The 20,787-nt window shown below is 35.9% G+C and overlaps 2 protein-coding genes across 2 annotated transcripts; one reads left to right on the top strand and one right to left on the bottom strand.

Moving 5' to 3' along the window:
• Positions 1-9,982: 9,982 nt before the first annotated feature.
• Positions 9,983-14,330, bottom strand: LOC125271680 (GTPase IMAP family member 8). Its single transcript, XM_048195824.1, has 3 exons — positions 14,256-14,330; positions 11,709-12,674; positions 9,983-11,616 (listed from the first exon to the last, which is right to left on the bottom strand). Exons 1-3 carry the CDS (start codon positions 14,272-14,274, stop codon positions 10,649-10,651), a joined length of 1,953 nt encoding a protein of 650 aa, XP_048051781.1. The 5' UTR covers positions 14,275-14,330; the 3' UTR covers positions 9,983-10,648.
• A 1,994-nt stretch (positions 14,331-16,324) lies between these two features.
• Positions 16,325-20,270, top strand: LOC125271679 (claudin-4). The gene is made up of 2 exons (XM_048195823.1): positions 16,325-16,432; positions 17,897-20,270. Exon 2 carries the CDS (start codon positions 17,927-17,929, stop codon positions 18,578-18,580), a length of 654 nt encoding a protein of 217 aa, XP_048051780.1. The 5' UTR covers positions 16,325-16,432; positions 17,897-17,926; the 3' UTR covers positions 18,581-20,270.
• Positions 20,271-20,787: the final 517 nt, after the last annotated feature.

The raw sequence follows: 20,787 nt of genomic DNA, 5'->3' as shown, positions 1-20,787 counted from the left end.
ATTAAGTTTCTGCCCTGAAATGTTCAATGTGTGGTTTGACCTGTTTGGTCTTATGAAGTTTTGCTTTAATAAAAAAAAAAAAAAAAATCTCACTGGATTATTTTTTCATCATAAATCTAAATGATTTATGTTTTGTTCCTCTGCCGTAATTATCTTCAGTATTTCACACTCTTGTTTCATAACTTTTGTACAATAAACTGAGTGTTGGGTCACCAGTCCTGAAGAAGACATAAACACTCATCTAAACACTGAACACTGTTTTCTAATGGGTCGACCAAACCACACATTCATATTTAGTCAGTTATTACACACTCATTCTTCAAGATTGTTACGGACAGATGGTGAGAGACAACAACAGGCACGGTAGCAGAAATGTAAATTTATTCATGACCCAACATACTTATAATCACTTCATGTGTTATTACATTTATTTTGTGCTTTTGGCTGGAAATGTATTTGTACAGATAACATTGTCTTTTATGGACTGATGATGTTCTCGCAGGAGCTGTAACCCGTCCTGACCGGCCACTGTATCGCCTCCGGAACTCCATTCGTTAACTTTATCTTGAAAAAAGAAAGAAAGAAAGAAATATTAACATTAAATGTTTGTTAAACTTCAGTACATTTAAAAAGGAATCTCCATAGACACAATGATTTTTATACAGTTCACTCTAAAAAATGCTGGGTTAAAAACAACCCAAGTTGGGTTGAAAATGGACAAACCCAGCAATTGGGTTGTTTTAACCCAGCGGTAGGGTTAAATGTTTGCCCAACCTGCTGGGTAGTTTTATTTAACTCAACTATTGTTTAAAAATTACTGTATTGCTTAATTAAAATTAACCCAAAGTATGTTGGAAATGAACATTTATTAATGTTCAATGAATAATTATTAAACAATAAACATTTATTAAATTGCTTATTAATACATTTATATTAATAAACTATTAAACTTATATTAATAAAATATTAAAGCTTATTAATAAACATTCACCTTTTGTCTATTATTGTTGCCTCTAATTGCATCTGGTTTTTAATTTCCCAACTATTTTGGGTTCATTTTAAGATAGCCATATAGCAATTTTTAAACAATAGTTGGTTTAAATAAAACTACCCAGCAGGTTGGGCAAACATTCAACCCAACCGCTGGGTTAAAACAACCCAATCGTTGGGTTTGTCCATTTTCAACCCAACTTGGGTTGTTTTTAACCCAGCATTTTTTAGAGTGTACAAACTGTATATTCTCTCCCCCTACACTAACTCTAACTCTAACTTCCAAAACACTTAATTTTGTGTGATTTATAAACTGTTTTCCTCACGGGGACCAAAAAATGTCCCCTCAAGGACAATGTTTTCCGAAATTGCAATCTTCGTGGGGAAATTTTGTCCCCAAAATGTAAGATTTACCAGGCCATACAAACACACACACACACACTTGTGTTTTCATGTTTTATGGAGATCTTTCATAGATGTAAATGTTTTTATACTGTACAAACTGTATATTCTATCTAATCCTACATCTAAACCTACCCATCACACACACACACACACACACACACACACACACACACACACACACACACAACATTATTTTAAATCTGAAATTACATACATTCATGCTGTTGCTTACTTTTATTTATTGTTACTGTTAAATGACCTGTTAAAGGCGTCGGCATCATTCATGATTAGATGCAGATTTTGCTTTCATTTTTAATAAACATTGAGTAAAGTTTCTAAATCTGAAAGGAATTAAAGAAAATGTTCATATTGTAGGAAGCAGTGAATAATATAGTGATTATATATCCTCACATTTCTGAACAGCATTCAATGCATATTCCCAGAAGCTCGAAAAACTCAGCACAACACCCTAAACCGTTTTCACACATTTGAGAAGTTAATTTCGGATCCGCACTGGTGGTGTCGTGACATCGGCAACTGCATCCGTTATTGCAATTGTCCTGGCATTTCTCACATCCTTCTCTGCTGTTCCCACAACCCATGACTCGCAAGTTTAACTGAACAATTTGAAGCAGTGAGATGATTCGGAAATATTCAGTCTTTAACTTGAATGAATGATCAGAAGACAATGAACATGTGCTGCAGGAGTGTCTGATGAACCTAAAATCTACCCAAAATGTAGGCCTGTTTATATCATGGCCACATGGGTGGCAACATTCCAGCTTAGTGAGTTGCCAAGCCTATGGTGCCCACAACCTGTCATTACCGATGTCAATAATGTACTCATATTTCCGGTTTCAATATGGGATATCCCTTTTGGTTAACATTTCTTTTGAAATTCTTATTTCGGTTGGCCCAGTTTACAATAACATTTCTTATTGACTGTTGGACTATTGGAACCACTAAGATTTTTAATGTTTTTAAAAGAAGTTTCGTCTGCTCACCAAGGCTACATTTATTTAATTAAAAATACAGTAAAAAACAGTAATATTGTGAAATATTATTACAATTTAAAATAACTGTTTTCTATTTGAATATATTTGACAAAGTAATTTATTCCTGTGATGCAAAGCTGAATTTTCAGCATCATTACTCCAGTCTTCAGTGTCACATGATCCTTCAGAAATCATTCTAATATGCTGATCTGCTGCTCAATAAACATTTAATGTGTACAATTGTACAAAATATTTGTGTACAATATTTTTTTTTCAGGATTATTTGATGAATAGAAAGTTCAAAAGAACAGTGTTTATCTGAAATCTAATCTTTTGTAACATTATAAATGTCTTTACTGCCACTTTTGATTGATTTAATGCATCCTTGCTGAATAAAAGTATTCATTTCTTTAATTTTTTTCAAAAAAATAAAAATAAAAATTCTTACTGACCCCAAACTTTTGAACGGTAGTGTATAATGCTACAGAAGCTTTGTATTTCAGATAAATGCTGTTCTTTTGAACTTTCTATTCATCAAGGAATCCTGAAAAAAAAAAAGTACACAACTGTTTTCAACATTGAAAATAATCATAAATGTTTATTGAGCAGCAAATCATCATATTAGAATGATTTCTGAAGGATCATGTGACACTGAAGACTGGAGTAATGATGCTGAAAATTCAGCTTTGCATCACAGGAATAAATTACTTTGTCAAATATATTTAAATAGTACACAGTTATTTTAAATTGTAATAATATTTCACAATATTACTGTTTTTTACTGTATTTTTAATTCAATAAATGCAGCCTTGGTGAGCAGACGAAACGTCTTTTAAAAACATTAAAAATCTTAGTGGTTCCAAACTTTTGGACTGTACTGTATATCGATAACCTCCGTCAGTTGGAGCTCACTCTGGAGCTACACTCTTAGAAAGGATGTGTTAAAACTGACTCAAACTGTGTTAAATTCTTACACATCAATGGGTGAGTTTAGGGACGACGCTTGTTGTGTTAATTCTGACACATTCATTGAGTCAATGATTTTAACACAGTGAATGTGTCAGGAAGATTAACCAGAGGTGTAGTCAAGACCAGACCCTCCAAGACCGAGACCAAGACCATTCAAGAGGGAAGTTAAAGAGATAATTAAGTCATTAATCAAGCATTAGTGATGAACACCTGCTGTTAACAAGCAGACTCATTTAAGTAAAGAGGAAAACAACAACAAAATAAAACACCTGTGCTTCTTCTGAACATGAAGATCAAATTTGTAATGATCTCTTTGTCAAGTCCAGTCAAAAAACATCACTTACACATCAGTGCTTGTGTTTTGGGACAACACTAGTGTTAATTTTGACACATTCACTGTGTCAAACACAGACATTCAGAATGTGTCAAAAAGCATTTGTTAAAAACTACTCAAATTGGCTAAATTCTTACACATCAGTGTGTGAGTTTACGGACAACACTCATTGTGTTAATTTTGACACATTCATTGTGTGATTTATCACAGTAAATGTGTCAGGAAGATGATCTGATGTTAACAAGCAGAATCACCAAAGAAAATCACAATTTAAGTTATCATCATGGAGATCAGTGTTTGCTTTAGTTGAGCTCTTGACTTTTTAAAATAAAATTTTGTTTGGGCCGTTTTGATTGAGTTGTAACAGCCAAACAAACAAAGGAAAAAAAATGATCAGGTGGTGTAGGTTATGTTTTAACTTGGTCATTATTTGACCTGAATCATTGAAACTCATTTAGAGTCCAATGATTGAAATAATATTTCAGGAACATCATACTAACCTTTAAATAACATTCTACTAACATTAAGGAAACTGGACATTTTCATGTTCTTGGAATGTTACAAATCAACGTTCCTACAATGTTGATTTTTAGATCAAAATTAAGTTGAAAGAACGTTTGAGGAACATTATACCTTATAAAAACGTTCCTCTAACATCAAGAAAACTGTTTTTTTACATTCCCAGCACCAACACTGAATATTTAGAGAAAGTTCTGTTAGCAAATTCTGCAAATTCAAAATTCTGTTAGCTGGGTAATGACTATATGAGAAAGTTTCTCGTAATAATGAAACATCTCGTAATAACGAGGAACTTCCTCATAATAATTAGTTATTTTCTCATAATAATGTGAAACTTTCTTGTAATAATGACTTAACATCTCATAATAATGAGGAACTTCCTCATAATAATTAATTACTTTCTTGTAATAATGATTCAAGATTAAAAACAAAATAATTATTTGAAAGATCCTGCAGAAGAACCTGATTTACAGGATCTGAGGATTGAGCTGCTGGGAATCTCTGGAAAGAGTCCAACAGGAAATACTGGGACGAGAGGTGTTTAATGAGAGCATAACCAGAGTGAGATCCAGAGAGGAAGAGTAGAAGATTATAACTTTTGGCATAATGTTAAAATGTCCTTTTGGCTATTTTAGTTGCCATTTTCTAGCCTATAACAGACATTCCTAAACACAATCCTGAGGGCTGTTTCATAAAACAAAATTAGAAAACAAGCCAGGCTTATTTTAGTTAGTCAGACTTATTGTCAACGAATTCTGTTTCATAAAACAAACTTAAATTAGTTCAAACTCAGTTACTCTGACAACTTATGCTGGGAAACTAGCCTGATCCGGAGCAGGCTCAGTCAATCAATGGACCTTGTGACAAGGCCCCTGTAACAGAGGGCTTCATTTTTTAATCTTTTATTTAGTGATGAGTGATGAGACCAAGCAAGTGTTTCAGCCAGCAAAAGCTATGAAAAGAGTGACAGAGTAAGATGCAGCCTGCAGAAGTGACATGCATGGTTGTCCACATAACACCCTATATGCATATATCCCACGGCGTGGGATGAATTAGCAGTGATTGTGTCCTCGTCTTCTGGCATCAGATGTTTTGCTGAAATTACCTAAGTGGCCAGTCAATCTTTCAGTCGTCTGCGTTGGATGCAGGCTTTCAAATGGCTCCGCGCGATGAGTCAGTTAATATATATGTGTGTGTGTATTGGCACGATTGTTCAGTTAATTAGCCAATTTCGTTCATCATTATAAGTAGTAATAGGCTGAATTGAAAATAGGTAGCCTAATTCTAATACACGCAATGACTATTCATCATTACATTTTTATATTTATGTAGCCTACACTATCATATTCTTTTACACTGTAATCCTTTTGTTTTTAATATTTGGCATGTTTGTGTGATGCGCATCCCTGTGTGTAATAAGCAAAGTCAACGCGCACTGTGGACGCGCCCAGAGGAGCAGTTTCTACCAACGCGCTCTATAACAAAAAAATATTGCGCCATTACTTTAGACTTTAGACCAGGTTTGAGTTGGTCTATGGCGAAGTCTATTTTCAGCTCCTTAAAATAGCAATGCGCCGGCAATGCGCCTGAACACACCTCTTTTTTAGACCAGCACGCCCATGGGCGCACTAACTGGCGCAAATGCATTTACTAATTTAAGGACGTGGCGCTGAACGGGAAAACGCGAACGGCGCCGGACGCAAACTAGCAAACACACTTGCGCTGCGCCTTGCGTCGCATTGCGCCGGGTGTATTATAGGGCCCACTCTGTCAGATTGGATAATTTAGAGATTTCATCTGGTTGTGTTGAAATATATAACTGAGTATCAACGGCATAGCAGTGGAAACTTATTCCATGTTTTCTTATAATATTGCCGAGTGGCAGCATGTAGATTGAAAATAGCAGAGGGCCTAACACAGATCCTTGCGGCACTCCATACTTTACTGTCGTGATCTTAGATTTTTCCCCGTTTATATAAACAAAATTGTGTCGGTCTGATAGGTACGACCTAAACCACCGTAATGCCTGTCCCTGAATACCAGTGTAATTTTGTAGTCGATCTAGGAGTATTTTATGATCTATAGTGTCGAACGCAGCACTGAGATCAAGTAACACTAGTATTGAGACACAGCCTTGGTCAGAAGCTAGAAGTAAGAAGCTAGAAGATGTAATATGAACAAAATTTAATAGGAGGGGGAGTAGTAGTAAAAGTAAAGTAGGGACACCAGTTTAAGCAAGAATTTTTGACTACTACTTTCTGTCTAATTCAGTTCTCTGAACGATTTAATGAGAATAGCTGGATTCAGCTAGTTGTTTGAGATAATTACACATTTACCATGTTTTTATACAATATGTATATTGATTGTATTGTGATTTTAAAAACCTGGATGCACATATATCACTCGCTTTCTTGAAATAACCTGAAGGAAACATTCTCTGTAAATTAAATAAATTGAAATTCTAGATTGTAAAAAATAAAGCCTAAAAATAACTATTAGAGAACATTCTGGAGGTTCTTTTTAGGTTATTGCAAAACAAATTAGTAAGAATATGCAAAGTACATGTATGGAAACGTGCTTGTCTGTCCACTGGGTGGCGCTCCTCTCTTTGTTTTAATTCCATCTAAAATGGAGAAGATGGAAATAAATTCTTACAAATGTCCATTAAGCTGGTTTAATATAGAGACCAATGTTGTTGTTGTTGTTGTTGTTGTTTCTCTCTCATTTTGTGTGGTGCAAATACTAGGATACTACGACAATAATACCTATATTTTATATTAATGTTTTCATTGATGTGTTATTGTTTTGCTGCCTATTTCTTAAAGTTTAAATAAAAAAAAATAAATACATGTTGGTGTAGTTCTTTGCTTCTCTACTGTAACACACACACACACACATATATAATATATATATACAGTACAGTCCAAAAGTTTGGAACCACTAAGATTTTTTATGTTTTTAAAAGAAGTTTCGTCTGCTCACCAAGGCTACATTTATTTAATTAAAAATACAGTAAAAAATAATATTAATAATATTAATATATAAAAAAACAGTAATATTGTAAAAAATTATTACAATTTAAAATAACTGTGTACTATTTAAATATATTTGACAAAGTAATTTATTCCTGTGATGCAAAGCTGAATTTTCAGCATCGTTACTCCAGTCTTCAGTGTCACATGATCCTTCAGAAATCATTCTAATATGCTGATTTGCCGCTTAATAAACATTTATGATTATTTTCAATGTTGAAAACAGTTGTGTACTTTTTTTTCAGGATTCCTTGATGAATAGAAAGTTCAAAAGAACAGCATTTATCTGAAATACAAAGCTTCTGTAGCATTATACACTACTGTTCAAAAGTTTGGGGTCAGTAAGAATTTTTATTTTTATTTTTTTGAAAAGAAATTAAAGAAATGAATACTTTTATTCAGCAAGGATGCATTAAATCAATCAAAAGTGGCAGTAAAGACATTTATAATGTTACAAAAGATTAGATTTCAGATAAACACTGTTCTTTTGAAGCAAAAATATTCTCGTCGCTTTATAATATTAATATTGAACCACTGTACTCACATGAACTGATTTAAATATGTTTTTAGTACATTTATGGATCTTGAGAGAGGAAATGTCCCTATGGAGGCCTCAATGAGCCATCGGATTTCAACAAAAATATCTTAATTTGTGTTCTGAAGATGAATGAAGGTCTTACGGGTGTGAAACGACATGAGGGTGAGTAATAAATGACAGAATTTTCATTTTTGGGTGAACTAACCCTTTAATTGATTGTAATATTAATTTTATTTAAGTTAATTTTATTAAGTGATCCAAATATTTATAATTAATTATAACCAGTTATTGAGCTAATTTACTACAATTAGTAAGTAATAGTGCTCAGTTGAATGTGGTAGTTCACTATTAGTTTTCTTTTCTATTAGTCTATTTTCATTCCTCCCAGAGAACTACTATATACAGGTTCATAATTAATATGAATGATGCATAATGTATAATTAATTCTAAAGTCATAGTAACACACTAGTAATGACTGAAGTATTAGGAATTACTAATTATTTGGATCAGTATTCTAAAGTGAGAAACATGATAACTCTCTAGTAACTATTAGAGTGTTAATACTGCATTACTCATTTGTTCCTGTGCAATTATTCATTAATGAAGGATCAGTATTCTAAAGTGTTATCCCGGAAACAAATAGCACAGTATTAGCTGTAGTCTATGAGTGTCGTAATCAGTTGTTTCAGACTAATCTTTACATTGTTGATATTGCTGATGCCATTATGCCAGTTTGTTTTTGTCATTTAGAGAAAAGCAAAGTATTTCCATCTGTCTCTGTGAACCTGAACAAGAGAACTAGAAGTGTCTAAACTGCCTCATAATATGGAAAAACTACAGTCAACACCATCCTTTGGCTGCATTTTTTAGTGGTATTTATCTTATATATTATGCTTTCATACAATACATGCTGTATGCAGAATCGACTCAATGGAAATCACTATGAACACATTACAATACTCAAAATATAATGAATAAATAATACATTATTTTAAGTCTAAAGTCTTACGCAATCACTTGTGGTTCAGTACCGAAGCACATGATTGTGTAAGACTCTTGTTTGTGCACTATATTAAGAATGTTTTCACTAACTTTCTGGACCTTGAATGACTTTGCATGGCTCAGATACTATCGGATCTATCTACTATCTCTGACCCAGTTTGTTTGTTGGTTTCCATGGCTGCAATACGTGGTGTTTTCCACCAACTGGCAACCTGTGATGTCGAAATACTATTGGATAAATTGACAACACACGGTCGGTTTCACTCAGATCAAAACAAAGACAGACATTCCAACACAGAACACACATTTTCAAAGTAGAATATCTGGCTGTAGAGCATAACCTGATATTGCTGAGTTCAACCAAAGACTATAGAATAACACAAGACGTGTCACTCGTATTGTTTTGAATGGGAGAAAGTGTAATGCGCAATATGGCGGAATAAGTCCCACCTTCTAAAGCCAAGAGCCAATCGCCGACTGGTAAAGTCATCGCGTCACTTCAGCGGCCGTTAGAATCACCGGTTTCTATAGAAACAGTCAGACGCGCGCCTCCGAAGAGACGCGCATTTAGGTCTGCGCATGCGCATTAGCTTGATCCAGCCTGAAAAATACAGTTTTTTTTGTAATGATTCGAGCGTTTAGAAACTACATTTTTGAGTCGGTTGTTGTTAGATTTCATTGGTGATTTCAAATATGAAATTTAATCGTAAGGTTGGCGAACAGTTTTGGAGAATCTGATGTTTCCCCATTCAAAGAGATAGGAGCTGCAGGATGCCCAGGATGCCCGAGAGGCGTTTCAAAGATGGCCGCCGAGTGAAATGACTTGTCTTAAAGGGACTTTGGTTCAACATGTTCCTGGGTCAACATTTTTGTTGATCCTGGAACAACATTCAAATCAACCAATCAGATTTGAGGGACAAGTTTACAGATTATGTCAAGTTTAGGCTTAAAATCATGAATTGGTACTTCTACATCAGTGTTATTCATCTATCATTTCCCTCTGATTTTTGGGATAACTTATGGGTAGGGTTAGGTTTAGGGGTAGGAATAGGGTTAAGACTAAATTTTCAGACTAGAATGTTGTTCCAGATCAACAATATGTTGACCCAGGAACGCATCTAACTCAGCAATATCAGGACGCGCGGCTGCAGCATTGTTTTTCTGAGAAACAAGTAGATGAACTTAGCATGTTTCCTAAATATCTGCAAACATATTGGGGCATTTTTATGCTTTCTTAAAGTAAAAATCTTACATATATCCCCTTTAAGGTGATGATACATGGGGCAACTTTTTGAGCAATGTTGCCAATGCAATGTCACCAAGGGATGATGCTTGGGCGCTTTCCCATTAAGAATAGAAAGCATCATTCTATTCTGTCCCAAGCATCATCGCTCGGCGACGTGGCCCGGCAACATTGCTCAAATAGTTGCGGAACAACATGAGGGTGAGTAATTAATGAAAGAAATTTCATTTTGGGGTGAACTAACCCTTTAAAAAAGTCATGGCTTTTTTTAAGTCATAACTCAAAACAGTGTGCACTTGAATTTGTTTTGACAGTTCTGGATTATAAAAGTGGCACTACCAGAAGGCTTAATGAAAAGACATGTGCACTGATGCTGTACTTTGTTGTTTAAAAAACATGCATACTTTAACTTGGGCCTGGTTTCACAGACAGGGCTTAGATTAAGGATTAGGGCATTTAATTGGCTTTTACTGGTGTGCATCTTGAGACAAAACAATGGCACTGGCATATTTTAAGATAGCTAAGTGCAAGTTAGAACAGCTCAAACATGCATTTTGGTCTGGGACTAGACTTAAGTCTTGTCTGTGAAACCGGGGTATGATTTCTCGCTCATCCCTCCCATTAATGCCGCAGAACAGAGGTCAGTGCTGCATTTCCAGCAGCTACTGCTCCTGCCATTAAAGCTTCAGACAGTGTCGCTCCTTTAGCAGAAGAGGCCAGTGCTGCACGTCCAGCTGCTGCTGCTCCTGAGATTAAAGCTGGACTTAGTCCCCCTCCAGCGACTCCGGCACACACTGCCACACCTGCCACACCTGCTCCCACTATAGCCACACCTTTAGCCTTATACAACAGCCTCATTCTTTCATCCTGCCTTATCTTTTCTTCTTCTTCTAACTTCATTCTTTCTTCTTCCTCTCTCTGCCTTCTCTCTTCTTCATCTATTTTCCTCTGAGCTTGCTTGTACATCTCATTAGTGTAATGCTCTCCTCCGTTCTCCTCCACCATTCGGTCGATCTTCTCCAGAAGTTCAGTGACCTGTGATCGATTTTCTTCATTTTTGTTATTGAAAACATGATAACCGCCTTTACACTTTCGAACAAGCTCACTAATCTGCTTGTTTTTTGTCAGAAATTCCTTTATGGGTTTATCTAACTGATCTCCTCTAGTGAACAGAACAATGGTGTAACGTTCAGCCTTTTCTCCAAAGTTCTCCTGAATCCATTTCATTGTTTGTTTCTGTTCATTTGTGAATCTGTCGTCCAGTCTGATGACCAAAAGAAAGGCATGAGGACCAGGAACAGACATTTCTACACATTTCACTAATTCATCCTTCAGTTCTTCTTTACTCATTTTGGTATCATGAAGTCCTGGAGTGTCGATCACTGAGATGATTTGACCTTTCACCTCCTGCTGATGTTGTTGGCAGTTCTCAGTCACAGACTGAGCAGACAATTCTTCTTTAAATGCTTTTCGTCCCAGGATGGTGTTTCCTGTTGCGCTCTTTCCAGCTCCAGTTTTACCAACCATCACGATCCTGAGATCTGTGCGCTCAGCAGGTTTCATGTGTGTGTTCAGTGTGGACTGTGACACTGAGTATTAGACGAATAAGAAAATAAGTTTAATTAAATTTTTAAGAAATGAGTCATGATATTTGGGAAAAGTTTAATAAGACTGTTCTCACCTGCTTGGGATGGAGGTTGTTGTACTGACACTGTATGTTGCTCCTTCTGGTCCCATCTTCTGCTGGTTTTCCAGTATTTTTCCAGTTTCTGGACTGCATTTGTTTCTCCCATATTTTCAAAAGAGTTTCTCAGTGATTGTTTTACTGCCTCCTCTTCATCATTCTTGTTTTCTCTGGAGCATCTGTCTTCATATAAATCAGTTCTCTGAATGTTTGTCACATGAGGTATAATATCTTTCTTTTCAGTCACATTTGTTGTGCTTTTTCCCTTTACACAGTGCGCATGAATGGTCTCCCGCACTATTTTTATCTCCTCTTGTTTTGTCTCTTGCACTTTTGTTTCTTTCTCTTGTTTTATCTTCTCTTTTCCCCTCTTTATTGGAGATCTCAAGTAAATGGAAATGTCATAATGCTGGCCATCATTCTGTTTGATGATTTCATCAATCTTCTCCAGAAGCTTTGTGATGTGAGTTCGAATAATGTCATGTTTACTGTTGATTGCATGATATTTTCCTCTGCAGTGATTGATGAGGTTCTGAAATTTTCTACTATCCATAAAGTGCTTCCATTTTCTATTTGTTATTTTTTCTCTTCCAGTAAACAGCACCATGGTGAAGTTGAAAGCTTGCGCTCCAAAGTTCTCCTGGATTTGCTCCACAATGTTCCTCTGCTCCTCCTCAAAGTTCTCCAGGTTGATGACGAGCAGGAACACGTGAGGACCAGGATAACAGAGGTACATACTCTTCATTATTTCATTCTTCATCTCTTCATCAGTCAGGTGAGTGTTGAAGAATCCTGGAGTGTCGATGATGGAGATGTTTCTGTCTTTTACTCTTCCTTTCTGTTTCTCACTCTCTCTGGTTCTGCTCTCTTTAAACGTCTCTCGACCCAATATTGCATTTCCTGTTGAACTCTTTCCGGCACCGGAGACTCCCAGCAGCTCAATCCTCAGATCCGGTGAATCACCTGTCAAACAATTTGTGTCATTAGCTGGAGCTCTAGATAATTAAACATTTCTACTTTTCATCCCCTTGTATTTTTTTGCTATTTCACCAGATCCATTTATTCACTCATGTGCTGAGATGTTACTTTTGTACAACGGTGCTAAAGACACCCCGGGGGGAAAAGCAGCGCAGCAGCGCAGTTGATACTGTGCTAATTTAATCTAATATTTTAGTAATTTTAAAAATATGTTTTGAAAAAATGTTGTAGAATTAAGTAGCAAATGAGAATTGTTAAAATGATTGAATATATTTTGAGACAAAAGTCTCAAAAACAGAAGAATATGTAAAAGTATGGTATTTGGGGTAAAAAGCGCCCCTGCTGCTGGGGCAAAAGACACAATAATTAACATGATAATAAACAGCTGCTGACTTTTCCATTTGTTGACATGACTTGGGGTGTCCACCGTAGAGATAATACCTATTTATAATGAAACAATTATATCATAGCTATAATAAAATATTGCAAATCTATTATGAGATCTCCAATGTTTTCAGAATCTTCACTTTGACTGTTAAAGCAGCCATGATGATCTGCTTTATCAACACAGAAATGTTTTCTGAAAACATCTGCAATTGCCGATAAAGAAGAAACTCAACAAAGGTCAAGGGTCAAGAGCTCAACTAAAGCAAACACTGATCTCCATGATGGTGACAAACAAAACATTTTCAATAAAACATCAACATCTAAACCTCTGTTAATTCTCAGTAAGAGCTTCTGTAGACGTGTGACAGAAACAAGAAGCTGGTAATGCTGTTTGTGGAGTTGTTGAATCAGATCTTCAGAGATGTAATGTCTTTTATCTTCAGTTCATCTAAGGCTGTGAAGAAAGTTGTAGTTTGTGTTCTTATTTCTCTTTCTTGTAGTGTTTGTTCACAAAAATAATTTGAAAGAACGTTTAAGGAACATCAAACATTTCTCTAACGCCAAGAAAACTGGATGTTGTTTACATTCCCAGAACCAACACTGAATATTTAGAGAACGTTCTTATAACAAAATTCTGTTAGCTGGGAATGAGCATCAATTCTGAAAGATCATGATTACACAGTGGAAAGTTCATTAGCGTTTTTCTTTATTCTTTAAAATAGAGCAGCCAACACTTACATGCCTCAATAGTGTCAGTTCTAAATAAACTTAATAATGGATTATTATGTTTTAGCTATTCAAGTTATTTAACATTGTGAGAACTGACATATGAATGCAAACATTGTGAATGACAGTAAAACAAATATTTGAGCAACAGGCTGTGTCACATTCCTTTTAAGAATGGTGATTCCAACTTGGCAGAAGACAGATGACATTGTTTTGGTAACGTCATACTGTATTTTAATCATAATACTCTGCTTGCATACAAATATATTTTATAAAATGAATTAGTAGATCTGAATGTAGTAGGTTGTAACATGGCCACTAAATACTAATGAAGATTATCTTCACAATTTACTTTCTGATTTACTGTTTAGTGTTTTCAACTACCCACAACAAAAAGCACAGTAATATAATTAATTTCTCAGTAAACTAGCAGGTTATTTAACTAAGACTGACCTTTATATGCTGATGCCATTATGTCGCTCACAGTTTTTGTTGTTCAAAGTCCCTCTGTCATTGTCTGTGTGAACCTGACCCAGGAAGTGAGTCTACACTGCCTCTTACTGTAAAAAAAAATTAAAAATCTGGCAGACAACCATTGGCTGCATTCTGACACCTGACAGCAAACAACGTGCAGACCTGCTGTATGTTTTGGGTAGTGACCTGTCATTGTTTACTTGGCCTTATAGTCTAGTTTTGTTTCAGTGCTTATATTAGCCGTGGTCAAGAGCTCAAATGAACAGGTTTGAAATGTAAAAAGAGTTAATTTACTTTTAAAGGTCAAGTATCAGACCAAAGGTGTAATATGTGTGCCTCCTGAAAACAGATAGAAATACACATACAAATGTGCGGAAAACAAGCCAAATCTATTAAAATTTTTAAAGAAACAATTATTGCAATGTTTAAATAATAAACTACAAAATAAATGATATCAAACCTTTAGAGATTAGATGCATCTTTCTTCTTTAAGAATAATAAAGACTTAACCTTCTATTTATTTACTTGAGCACTATATTTTTTTTTTCTTCCAAATCTCTTCTTTAATGTCTTTTATGGCAGTATTTTATGTTTATAAATACTTCTAAATAAAATAACATGAAAGTAGCTGATGTTTGCATGTTTCAATGTACCTGTGTGAACTCCAGTCATTTCCCTGTGAAGTTTGTCATTTGGATTTCTCTGGCTGAACGAAAAACAAAAAACAAAAAACAAACTGAAAGTACACAGAGAAAAGTGATTACATGACTTTGCTAATCAAATGAGCCATTTTACTCCTTTGTTAACATGCACACAAACATGCAAATCCTCTTATTTTACTTTTAAAAGTTCTGGTGGATTCAGTTTTTCTTGAAGCTCAACAGTTTTTGATCTTCAGTATTTTTGACTTTTAAAGTGCGTATCAGTCATCATGCATTGATAAAGAGGAATACAGACAGAAAACAACAGCACTGTAAGAGAATGAGTTGATGATTTTAGATTAAAATTTACTCACCCCCATATCATTCAAGATTTTTTCTGTCTTTCTTTCTTCAGTTGAAAAGAAATTAAGGTTTTTGAGAAAAATTCCAGGATTTTTCTCCATATCAATGGGTCGAAGGTCCACATGTCAGTTTCAGTGCAGCTTCAAAGGGCTCTACACGATCCCAGATGAGCAATAAGGCTGTCTAGTGAATTGTAAGGAATTGTCTTGTGAAACGATCGCCCATTTTCTAAAATATATATACGTTTTAACCACAAATGCTCGTCTTGCACTGCTCTGCGATGAGCCACGCATTACGTAATCACGTTGGAAATGTCACGCCTTAGTAGGTGGAAGTACCACGGTAGGGCGAATAATTTAATCTCATTTTCTCCTCCAACTTCAAAATCGTCTGACATAATTGTTTTACCTTTTTTTGTAAAGGGCGTTCAGATGACCATTTGTGGTTAAAAAGTATATGATTTATTTTTTTTTTTTTTTTTTTTAGATAATGACCAATGGTTTCTCTAGATAAGACTCTTATTTCTCATCTGGGATCATGTAGAGCTCTTTGAAGCTGCACTGAAGACATTTGGACCTGTGAACCCCAGTGAAGTCCACTATATGGAGAAAAATCCTGGAATGTTTTCATATCTTTTTCGACTGAAGAAAGAAAGACATGAACATCTTGGATAACATGAGGGTGAATAAATTATCAGTTAATTTTAATTCTGAAGTGAATCCTTTAAGTTATTTCTTCTTGCTATGATAACAGTCTTGGATCTGCTAGTGAATAGTCTCACATGACTCCATACTGCCACCTACTGATTTGGTGTGAGCAGAGAAACATGTTTGTGTTTATTAGTTGTGGCCTTCTAATGAATACAGTATATGTATTTGTGGTGTGTATCTGTTTGCATGACTGAGACTCTGTGTGTGTGTGTGTGTGTGTGTGTGTGTGTGTGTGTGTGTGTGTGTGTGTGTGTGTGTGTGTGGGCACTTGCATAAGTGCATGGCATTTTTATGATGTGTGTGTTCACATAATGATGAGATGATATTGTCCGTCGCTCAGATGCTGATTTACTCCCACATGAGAGAACAAAGAGAGTGTTTCTACAAACACAGATGAGAGTCCAACAACATCAGCGAGACACACAGACGCTCCTCAGACACTGTAAGTACTGAAGATATTATTCCACTTCATCTGCTGGAATCACTTTGTTCAATATATACTTCTGAGTTGCTTTTGTAATATGTTGCTGTCATTTTTAGTAATTTTTAGTAAGTAGCTCATACAGAATGCTTTTGTTTTGTTTTTAAAAGGTTAAGAGATTTTAGTAACATGAACTAACAATGAAAAATACTTTTAAAACATTTATTAATCTTAGTTCATGTTAATTTCAAAATTTAATAATGCACTATTAATCAACAGTTGCATCTGGTAATATTGTTTAATAGAGCTGAGCTAACATGAAATAACAGTGAACAGTTGTATGAATGTTAACAAACATTAATAAATATGAAGCAAATGTGCTGCTCATTGTTAGCTAATGCATTAACTAAAATTAACTAGTGTTGCAGAGATTAGTAGTAGTTTCTCTACTCTCTACCGATAGTCATAGTGAAATTCAGTGTAATAAAGTTACTGGTTATGATCTTTGTAATTATTACAAATGTATGTAGCTTTTAGTTTGAACAACAATACTTTCTTGCTACTGATCAGACATTCTGGATGTTAATTTTTAAATACAATCTGTGGGATTATTTTATTTTTTGGATGCACACAGACATCAAGAATCAGCATATGAATCTCAACAATGGTCACATGTTTCATCTATAGTATAAAACTCATGACATGCAGCATGAAATATGTCACCATTGTTGATTTACATGCTGATTCTTGATGTTTGTGTATGTGTCTATTTTTTTTTTTTTTTTTTTTTTTTTTTTTTTTTTGTCAATGTATTTAAACAAAATCTTTGATATCTGGCCAGAAAGTATGTTGGTGAAAATGTATTAATAACAGCTAACCACTTTTGGTCAGTGATGACATTATTCAGTTCCGTTTCTCTTGACAATGATGAAATATATCTCACCTGATCATCTTAGTTTATGGCTTCCTTTACAACAAATTATGCATAAACACTGTTAAATAAAAACCCACAAACTGACATAAGAAGTCAAGAGTCAAACTGACCAACTAAATGAAACACCATAAGATAGATATTTTCAATAAAACATCAACATCTAAACCTGTTAATTCTTAAAAAGAACTGTAGACAAATGACAGAAATAAAGTCAGTTTGGTTTGTAATAAGAGTTTTAATGTCTTTTCAGTTGATTTCATCTAAGGCTGTGGCTGAAATCAGTTGTAGTTCTTGTTGTTTCTCTTTCCTTTGGTGATTCTGCTTGTTAACAGCAGGTGTTCATCACTAATGCTCAATCATCACTCAATTAATCACTTAAGTATCTAATTAACTCTAACACTGCTTCAGTGTTACTTTAACACTCTGCTGGTGGTTCCCATATGAACACGATAAAAATCTTCTAAACCTAGTGAATCTACACACACACACAAAACAGAAACATTTTCTTTGAAATAAATATCCTGTATTTTAACATAAATTGTCTTTTACAGAGTGAATCAATCATCCATTCTCGTACAGCCATGGCAAACACGAGTCTCCAGGTGATGGGTCTGATGCTGGCCATCGCAGGCTGGGCGTTTGGGATCCTGGTCTGTGTCGCCCCCTGGTGGCGCGTGTCGGCGTTCGTGGGGGACGAGCTGCTGGTGTCGCAGGTGCTGTGGGAGGGGCTGTGGATGACGTGTCTGTCGCAGTGGGGCCGCCTGCAGTGTAAAGTCTATGACTCCGGCCTCGCCCTCTCAAGCTCCGCCCAGACGTGCCGTGGCCTGTGCGTATTGTCGCTGCTCCTCTGTCTGCTGGCGGTTCCGCTCAGTGTGGTCGGGCTGAAGTGCACGCGCTGCCTCGGAGACGCTCACGAGTCCAAGGCTCGGATGGTGCGGGTCAGCGCGGTGCTTTTCCTCCTAGCTGCGTTTTTCTTCCTCTTGCCGGTGTGTTGGACCGCGTACGTCATCATACGGGATTTCTACGACCCGAATGTCGCCGCGCCGTTCAAGCGTGAGCTCGGACCGGCGCTCTACCTGGGATGGGGTGTGACCGTGATGATGCTGGTGGGCGGGGCTATGCTATATTTGGGCTCCGCCTCCCCCGGAGGTCCAGCCATGCCTGTTTTTGGAAGAGGAGGAAAAGCGAACCCTCCCTCCACGGCAGAGAGCAAACCGGAGAAAGTTTTTGTGTAAAGGACATCAACCTGGATAAACTGTGTCCTAGTGGTCGCATAGAAATTCAGGAATTTCATTATTTACTCACTGTCATTTCATTCAAAAACTGTATGTGGATATTGTTTTCTGTGGAACACAAAATGAGAGTTCTGCATAAACTTTATGCAGCTCCTTTGATTTGACTCTTTAATAACCATTCTCATGGAAATTTGTTTTTAGCCCCCCACAGATGCTACAACATAAACATACAGCTTATGTACAACATAGAAACACAATTCACCCATAATAGAAGAAAAATGAAAGCAAAAAAACACATTCTCCAACTAAAACAACACAAAACCTGATAAAACAACCATTAAAAATTCCAAATGACTCATCTATTGAAGCAATATAAGAGCTTTGTGCAAGGAACAGACCTGAATTTCCCAAAACAAGTGTGCCAGTATGCGGAATGGAGATTTTGTATAAATAATGACCAAAATGTGAGTCTGTTCATCACAAACGGCTACAATATGACTTAAGAAGCTTTGAAACATGCATAGATTGCTTTTATGACACTTACAAAAGGTTAGTACTTTCAGTCCTTGATTCTGATTGGCCAATAGCTATGTTTTATTCACGATAAAACACGCGTCGGCTACGACCGCTTCACCCAACGATTCTGTGTATCACTACACAACACCCTTAGCAACCACTCTTAGTAACGTAAAGATGTTCGTTCTCATTGATATTGTTCATTGAAGCTTACTATATTATATAGAGTAGAGTATTGTGAGAGAGAGAGATCGAGTGAGCGAGTGAATTACCTGCATTTAGATTTAGCATTTTCCTCAGTCCTATGTTTGAATGATCACTGCGATATCTTGTCTTTTTAACGCTTAATGGGCTTTCATGTGCTCTGACACTGACAGTTGCGTCTTGCTCCGTGTTCAAAACAAGTTTCTGTCCTTTCAATATAAAAGTCTTCGCTTCTGACTAACTCACTCACAAAGACAATCTTTGCCGCCATCTAATGGCGTAATAATGTAACTTCTGTTGCTGTTCACTGACAGGAACTACTTTTTTCCAGCGGAAGGAGTGATTTTATTTATTTTACTTCATGAAAGTTGCATTGATACATATTTTTTGGCTTTAATGTTTGTATTGTGTGGTAACCGTTTTATAAAAGCAATAAGGTACGAGAGGCTGTGCTGTATCATGAATAAGTCACGGCTGAAGGGGTTGTTAGGCATGATGCTTCATGCCTAGTAACTTACTTATGATGCATATGTGTCATTTTTTTTTGGAGCTGGACAGCTTGTCTTCATACCAAAATGAACAGTCAGATGTTTTTTCAAAATGACTACTTTTGTGTGCTAGAAAGAAATAACACATGGGTTTATAATTAACGACATGAGGGAGAATGAATATTTTTATTTTTAGACAGTCCAGCTTTGTTAAGAAATCTGTCCTTCATAGACTGAATCAGGGTACATTTCCAATTCATAGAGCCTTTGGCAATTTATTTAGATTTTTAATTAATCTTTTATGTTATATGGAGGTCAGTTTAAGCTCTGTAATTAGTTTACTTTTTTTTTGTTGCATTACAGTCTCACATATTGTTTTTGTCTATTTTTTCCAATGCTCAGTGTAATTAATTATTATATCTTATGTAATTTATTTATTGATGTTACTATTGTTTGTCTAATAAACCTGATATAATAATGTAGACTGACTGTGTGCATGCACACATGTTGGTGTGTGTTGACTACATGCCTCGCATTAAGTGTGTGTTGATGCGTTGGCAGGAATCACACAACACAATAGCAGAATACAGGACAGGGACAATAAACAGAGTGTCCACTGTGAGTCTGATGATGTCATCATCGTGGGGGACGTGTGGAATATGAGCTTGTGTTCCATAGAACTCCTTCAGAAACAAACCGCCATCAGAGGAGGAATTCATAAACGTCAAGACTTCAGAGACTTAGTTACTGCTGTACAGAAAGAGAGACGGCTCTGTTGGTTTTAAAGGTCCCGTTCTTCGTGATCCCATGTTTCAAACTTTAGTTAGTGTGTAATGTTGTTGTTAGAGTATAAATAAAATCTGTAAAATTTTAAAGCTCAAAGTTCAATGCCAAGCGAGATATTTTATTTAACAGAAGTCGCCTACATCGAACGGCCAGTTTGGACTACATCCCTCTACTTCCTTCTTTAATGACGTCACTAAAACAGTTTTTTGACTA

The sequence above is a fragment of the Megalobrama amblycephala genome, linkage group LG7 (assembly GCF_018812025.1).
Source record: "Megalobrama amblycephala isolate DHTTF-2021 linkage group LG7, ASM1881202v1, whole genome shotgun sequence".
In the NCBI taxonomy this organism is placed as follows: Eukaryota; Metazoa; Chordata; class Actinopteri; order Cypriniformes; family Xenocyprididae; genus Megalobrama; species Megalobrama amblycephala.
The sequence above is the reverse complement of the archived record's forward strand: the minus strand, read 5'-3'. Positions and strand labels throughout refer to the sequence as shown.

What these genes read in the sequence shown, in the direction of transcription:
- LOC125271680 (XM_048195824.1), bottom strand. An exon ending in ACAACCTCCATCCCAAGCAG is followed by an intron (nt 11,617 to 11,708) that starts GTGAGAACAGTC and finishes TCTAATACTCAG; the next exon opens with TGTCACAGTCCACACTGAAC.
- LOC125271679 (XM_048195823.1), top strand. Translation starts at nt 17,927, where the DNA reads ATGGCAAACACGAGTCTCCAGGTGATGGGTCTGATGCTGGCCATCGCA.